At 39.2% G+C, this 7,877-nt stretch overlaps 1 protein-coding gene across 1 annotated transcript in view; it reads right to left on the bottom strand.

Moving 5' to 3' along the window:
- Window positions 1-452: 452 nt before the first annotated feature.
- The window catches only part of RIC8B (RIC8 guanine nucleotide exchange factor B), a 37,078-nt gene continuing 29,653 nt past the window's right edge, over window positions 453-7,877 (bottom strand). Inside the window, exon 10 of the mRNA XM_080393381.1 lies at window positions 453-1,565. Within this exon, the coding sequence (XP_080249507.1) occupies window positions 1,454-1,565 (112 nt within the window). The 3' untranslated portion in view covers window positions 453-1,453. The remainder of the gene's footprint in view (window positions 1,566-7,877) is intronic.

Raw genomic sequence — 7,877 nt, 5'->3', positions numbered from 1 at the left:
TCCCTAAGGGTCTGTCTGTCCCCTCCCCCCCATTTTTTTTTTTAAAAAAGGTGCATTGGTATGGCTAGGCAGCGTCTTTTGGGAAAACAAACTGAACTGCTGAGAGGACAGCAGTGCATTATTTCCTTTTAGTCCTTTCAGAAGACTAAGGAGATCTGTACAAGCTCCTCTACGGGAAACCACAGCATGATTTCATACCAAGTCCTCCCTTTACAAGGTCTTTGAACAGCAACTTTCTTAGTTCAGGGAACCAGTCTCAAGTCATAGGAAAAACAGGGAAACTTTCACCAGCCTCTGAAAGGTTCACAAGGAGTAGCATGTGGATGCTTCTGAGCAAAAAAAAAAACAAAACAAAAAACCAAAAAACCTAATACATGGATTATTCTTCATGTAATTCATGCTGGGAGAAACACAGAGAGAAAGAAAACAAGCAGGCAATGATACAACAGCAGTGCAACACACCTAAAACTTTAATCTTTGTTTTACGAGAGTACAGGGTTGAAAGTGACTTTCTTCTCCTTCCCAAATTCCCTTCTCTATCCCATCGCTTTCTAAGTTCTCCCTGAAAGGAAGTATTTGTTGATCAGTTTGACTTCCCTTCAAGTGAGGCACAGCCATTAATCTGCAAAAGTAGGCCCCAATTCAGTAAAATGCTTGCACGTGCACTTCACTTTAGTCTGCTCCCATTCATGACAACATTTAAGTGTACATACTTGAATGCTGTTTTGAATAGGGATGTTTTTACTTAACCAAAGATGGGAGGGGGAGGTATATTCATGTGGTCATAATGGGGGAGGGGAGGTAGGGAGGACATTCATCATACCTCATCTTGTTCCCAATTTAAAGGTAATTTTAGCAGCAGTCAGTGACTTGACACATTGGTAAAATCTTAAGCAGCAGTTTAACCACAGAAGTGTTTAGCAGTAAGAAATCCAATGACACTTTAAAAATCTCTGAAATTGCAGCTGAATGCCATTTAAAGCAGCTTCATAAGTCAGTCAGACTTCTGAGTTTAAACACCCTCTGCTCCTAATGCCATCAAGCAAACACCTTCTTTAATTACAATTATAGAAAGGGAAAGACTGGCAAGACAATACAAAAAAATAAAATATCAAGAATGGGAAAACCTACAGAGTTTAGAAAACAGGATTCTGTAAAATTAAAGCATCTGTGTTTTATTTTACATTGTAGGCTTTCACTTTTTATCCCTTTGAAATACGTTTAGTTTTAAATTAATAAAAATCATCAACTAATAAAATTGATATGTTCTTTCAACAGACATAATAAAAATTCAGACATTACACCACCGGACCCATCATTTAAATATCCCAAGTAATAGAACAGTTAAAGTGACGCTGGCTAAATGTGAGAGTAAAATGCCTAGATAAAAGATGTTGTGGCTCTAAGGAAAAGTGTGGATTAGAGGAGAATTGAGAGTGAAGCAGGTGATGCTTTAGTCTGAATCTGAACTGTCTTGCTTGTTGGTATGGTACTGGCTGACTGCTTCTTCCAAAGGAGCCATTGTACCATCCGGCCGCACTCCCATTGGTTTTATAAGCTCATCTCTGTAAGAGATTTAAACCAAGAATATATATTAGCATATGCACACATATCAATTCACATGTGTATAATACAGTCACATACAGTATATGCTTTAGTACATAATGAGCCTTTACAAGGAAGTTATTTCTGCTAAAGCCCTCTGTTTTCAAGAAAGAGGAACAAAAAAACCTTCCAAAATAGGTGGGAGGGGAAGAGTAGGACAGATAAAGACTTCATTCATGTAGGCCAAACCTACTTAGCCAATTAAAGACACCATGAAAAGTCAGTGCCTAATAGGCTCAAGACAAGGCTTTGCAAGCCTTGCAAAGTTTATTAACTGTTATTTATAGTTTTCTTTTTAAAAAATGATTGACAACATTCAGAGGAAAATTATAGGAATCGCTAAGTCAGATAACAAACGTCAGTGTTAAGATTTGATAGAAAGGTTTTAAGCAACAGTATGATTTCTAGAAAGTTCACTGTTTTAGATGCACAAACCAGCTTGTCTTCTAGGACTTCTCTGACAGTCATTTCTTCCTAAAATTTCACCTGCCATTCTGGCTGGTAGATGCCCAGGCAATTAAAACAATGATTTGACACATATTCATCTTGTTGATGGAAAGAAATCAGTTACGAGAACATACTCTGCCTACACCACTACTAAGGGGTGTGTAAGTACTTGTTGATTCCTTTAGAAAAAGCTGACTGATTCTAATACTATTGCTTTTGTTTGTGGCAGTTTAATTACAGGATTGACAGCCATTTTAATCTCTTCAAAGCTCCAAAGGCCTCTCAGCAACTAATCCAATTATATCTACTCCACAAGCTACAGCCTCATCTAAGAGATGATTAATTATTGATTAAGCCAATCAAAAAGTATTAGCAAAGATTTATTTAATCCTTACTTTTTATCACCTCATTTATATGTGGATTATGGCAAAAGCTGTAAGGGCAAAGATAACATTTTGATTTTCTGCTGAAAAAAAAAAAAAAAAAAAAAGGAGAATACTTCTAAATATTCAGGAGTCACCTTAAATAAAGGAGCAGAGGCTTGATGTCAATTTACCCCTTGCTTGAAAGGCAGCCCAGTAAAACTGTCAATTTAACACATATATACCACCCTCCCCAGCCACAGACAATAAAACTCCATCACTCAATGGGGAAGCAAAGGCATTTCACCAGCTCTCTGCCCAGTGTGCACTACTACCTTGGCTGAAAAAGGGACAAAAATTGCTTGTACACAGCTGGCAATCTAATCTTAACACAACCACAGGAACAGAAAGAAAGGCAACATCTGAATTACATGGCATGGCTACACCAGGTATTGTACAGTCAAGCAGCAGTTACAGTAAGTCTCCCAAGAGTCTTTTTTGCTCCAGAAGAGCAGAGACCAGCAAGATAAGCACAGCTATTTGTGCAGATGCAGCAATCTGATACTATAGTGATAAACTCACAAACCCACTGCCTGTGGCATTTCAAAATGTGAGAAACTGGACCTGGAGAAACTGCTGTGGTTTGGCAAACCAGGCTGGAGTGGGAAGCTGGGGGCCAGGGAAGGAGGTCTGTAATGACCATACTTGAAGAGCACAGGCCGGACTCTGCCTCCATGTGTGTGACAGTAGGATCTATCTTGATATAGACTGGAGATAGCTTGCCATACTTAATAAGCAAGTCCTCTTCCTTCAGGCAATGCGATCTGTAGTATGCAGTTTTTTCCCAAATGAGAGCACTCTAAGTTTTTCTGCTGGAGAAGCGTGCAAGAAGGCATCAAAAGAATACTCAAAATCAAATTTGAAAGGCCTCAAAAAAAAATGAAGACTGCAGATCTAAGTGTCCAGACAGGACCAGAAACCTGCCTGCTCCCTAGGGCTCCCCCAAAGGCAAAGCCAGAGTGCTTTGGAGCTGCATCTAACAGCACAGACTTTTTTCACAGGAAACCCCCCCTATACATCTAAGGCCTTTTTGGCTTTTATACACCATCATACAAAACAAGTGTCCTTTGAAATCTGTAATCAATCTTGCAACAATTCAGTGTCACTCAAGTTCAAGCCTCGGTAGTGATCTATTACACTTATTTCTAGAGAAGGATAACCTGAAGAGTAACTCCTTGCTCATATCTTTCAAGTCCTGAAAATAAAAACATAGCCACAAAGAACAAAATTCACATAATTTACAACGTATTATTGGTAATAAATAAATTATAAAGCCTAGTAAAGGATAAATAAACAGTTCAAGGAAAAGGAAAGAAACACAGGAAAACAAGGTCTCAAGGGGTCCCCTTAAGGGGACCTTCTTCTCCTCACATAAGGATACTTACAAGATACCTGTAAATATTGCCAAGAAGTCCTATCTCATCATCTGTCAATTATAAAGACATAGCTCTTTCTCTGCAACTTCCCTTTCATGCTTCACTTTTACATCCTGCTACACACACTCCCAAAGCTGACACCAGCTTTTCCTCTCCCATGAGTCATCTGCAGAGATGCTGAACACCACATGCAACAGACAAAACATATCCATATACACAAGCTGTGTTTTTTGTGGGGGTCTTTTGAGGATAAATACACCAAATTTTGCATGACAATGTAATGCAGACGTCTGAGTCACTGACATGCATTTGTATCTTCTTTCGTGACGCTCAAAAGCCTGTTTCTCAGCTTGCTGTACCCAAAGTGCACCATTATGAACTGTGCCATATTGCAGTTGAGGTTCATTCCCAGTGCACTTCTTCCTCTCTATGCTTTTAACTATGAGCTAGGCTGAGCTCACGTCATAAAATAAGAAGGATGTTTATCAAATTACCTTTCAGTTCCTGCATGAACTTCCTGCTTTGCAAGTCCCTGAGCAGGATGAAAGATGGTTGTTACAAGTTTGCTGTTCTCTCTGTATTAGGAAGCTGAACTACATGCATGCTTCCTCCAACAAATGCTACCCAATAAAACTGAACTGTATGAAGACAGAAATACTCCAGGCCACCAAAAGTAGGATGAGAAGCAGGGATCAGCCTATTTTTTTCCTAACCATAATCTAGTCGGAAAATGGCATCCCTTCACTGGTAAAGACTGCAAACTCTGAACGCCACACAAGCTTACTCCTGTTCTTCAAAGAGGAAAAATACAAAGGGAGACAAACAGATGAAAAGATCTGGGCTGCCTACAAAGCTGGCTTCAGAAGTTTGGAACAACTATCTGCTAACCAGAATACTGCTGGAGGCAATAGTCGGCTAACTTCAGTACCACACCAGAGCCCACAGCACTGATCCTTACCTGGTACGAATGGTCTCAGCTCAGCTATTTGACCATTTAGCACTGGCCGCTTAAGAGACCTCAATTGAACTTTGACAACTGGGGCTAGCTGAGGAAGTGCTTGCTGTTTAAGGTGAGATAACAAGTGGCAAGGGAAGCACCACAACCTGGCACATACAGCTTCAAAAGACAGTTTGCTATCCAGACACTGGATGCTTAAATTACATCTATACAGCAGAAGAGAGATAGCATTGGCCCAGTAAGTGGCAGTACCTCTGTACCCATGAAGATATATACAAGTACAAATTCACACCTATTTGAACATCCTTTTGTGACCTCCCATATACTCAAATACACCTTCTTGCAACATTCACTTTTTTTAATGTAAAGCATGCTATTCAAGTGTACTTAGAAACACACTGTAATTAAACGGTTGTAAAATGCATTCTCTTCTTCTACTTCCAGATCTCCCGAAAGTCCCTTCAAATATATCTACACAAGTTCCAGCTTACTGCTTGCCATTTAGCTTGATAACAACTCAAAAAATCATTCCCTTGTTTTGAAGGGTAACTCTTTCTTGTCTGCTCTGTGTGCTATAGGGCAGTATTGACACATGGAATTAATGACGGTGTCTGTAATCAAATAGCCATCATGTAAACACCACTCTGCTCCTTTGATAAAATGGCATGTTAGGGACCTATTCATCTCCTTATAATTGAGTACTACATAATAGTTCCGATCCTTTCACGTAACATTATTTTGTTCTGTGATTAGAAAGGGGAGGAAAAAAACCCCTCTGTGTAGCATTGCCTTCTTCATTCATCCTATGATTAATTTTGTGTTTTTAATGAGTATGGTTGCTTATTTAGACAGGTTCTCTTACATACTCATTTTGTTGACTTCCGTTCAATGTACAACAAAACCCAAGCTGTGATAATTGGAGACCATTTCATCAGCAAAAGGATTCTTGCTATTAATACAAGGTTGGCTTGGAAAAAGCATCCTGACATTTTAAATTAGTCAGTTAATATACAATTCTACCTGCCATTTATAATAGAAAAAATGTTAGCATTTTTTCCAGACATTTTAATTAACACTGAGTATTTCAAATAACGTATTATATCAACAGACAAAATACCATACAACACCGATTTAAGGTAGCTAACTTGGTATTTTGCAAAAAAGAAAGGTTGAGTTAATTCTTTTTGCAGATCTGAGGAGTTTTTCAAAGCTCAAAGATGTGCATCACATACAGAGGACACTGATTTACAGTCACCAAACAATTCTCAATGTATCATCATGACGGTATCAACCCTTATTGTGGAAAAAGCCTGTAGAGTTTCTTCAGGGCCAGGTTCAGGCACCCAGCAAGCTACCTACATCTGCATCTACCAAAAGCTGCAGTAATCAGTATTTTTCATCTTAATTTACACTTACAATTTATATATGTATTTCACGATTTCAAAAAGTAATCTCATCCAGCCATATTTGAGCAAAATATTAAATTCTACACAAGTTTCTGTAGAACCCAGATCTATGTTAAAATATTGGAGAAGGGAAAATGGGTTCACAAACAATATTTAGCTTTCCTCCATATTGATAAAACTAGGTGATTAATTTTAATTTAGCTTTGTCAACGGTCAATTACCTCATGAACCCCATGGCCTAAACACCAACAACCTAACAGAATAGAAAAACTTTGGAAGTAAGACCAGTAATGACCAAAAGCATGGATTAGTTTTACATTACCCCAAAGCAGTTTCAATTCTTCACTACCAATGCTGAAAATAAAGAGACACCCAGAGAGCAAAAATCCACTGGCATCTTACAGAAGAAGGGAGAAAATGCCAGTTTATAGTTTCATTAAACCTGTACAAACTGTACAGTGTAAAGAGTTAGCATCCATTAATGAAGGCTGTAACTTTTCAATGAAGTTGACTGTTTTGCAAATTTGTTTTCTGAGTTCAATCAGTCACCAGGTAACTTTTCAGAAACAATACAGAGCCAGTCAGAGCCAAATTTGAAACACCCCAGTGACAGACTGGCCTGATGCTCCTCACCAGTCAGGAAGGGAGGCAAGTCTTTCAGTTCTTCCACATTATTATTTTTTTTGTTAATACCTTCTCCCAGTAAAAGCAGGCAAGCTCTTTTAAGTTTAGCTTCCACTACTGGGACAACAGAAGTATATTAAGCAAACCAGTTTTGCTGTACATCACACAAGTTCATTCTAAGCTCTTGTTCAAGTTACACAGATGAAGTTACACAAACCTGCTCAAGATTAGGAGAAGGAGCTGTTTGTACCCTTGCCCAACTTCCTCCCCTCTTATAAGCAAAGCACTGCACCAAACAAACTGCTCAACTCATGGTGTACGTCCTCGCCTACGGCGACAACAACAAAGACCAACAGAAGCAGGAAATCTGCCACCAGCAGACTGCCTCAGAGCAAGACTAAAAACCCAGAGTCAACTGAAGATTCCTATCAAAGCAACCTCCAGTTTAAACTTCTAGGTTGCAAACCAAGGGAAAAAAAGTGCATTCCAGTGGTAGATTTAAGTCTCTGAAAACTCCCAGCACTGAAGGGCTCAAGCTGGAGGCAGAAGTGTTCAATTCCAAAAACATGCAGGGACTCCCACCACTATCTGCATGTTACTAAGTCTTTCTTCTTGTATTCAAGACTGGCAGCTTCCCCTTTTTTTAACATCTGCAAAACCCACAACTGCACTCAATTACATTCATTAAAAACAATCCCATAGCCTCCCAAAACCAAGTCTTACTTTCTTTTTCCTTCCTGCCAGCATCCCCCCCCCCCGCTCCCCCCCCAGTTTTCATTAAACAAAAATGGTGGGAAGAACAGTCAAGTGATTTTATTCATGTTATCACAGCACCTAAAGGGGTCACATTAACAACACTGTCCCACAGTAATCACTACACTAAAAAACAAACAAACAAAAACCTTACAACAAAGAGTCCCAGCCGTGAAGAGCCTGCAGTCTAAGTATTATAGAAGAAACTGCAGGTGGATGTAACAGACACAGAAAGCCCAAGGTGAAAGTAATGCTACTGGCCAAGAGGATGAGTAGTGACACAGGG

This window comes from Falco punctatus, assembly GCF_963210335.1.
Source record: "Falco punctatus genome assembly, chromosome: 6".
Taxonomy (NCBI): domain Eukaryota; kingdom Metazoa; phylum Chordata; class Aves; order Falconiformes; family Falconidae; genus Falco; species Falco punctatus.
The sequence above is the reverse complement of the archived record's forward strand: the minus strand, read 5'-3'. Positions and strand labels throughout refer to the sequence as shown.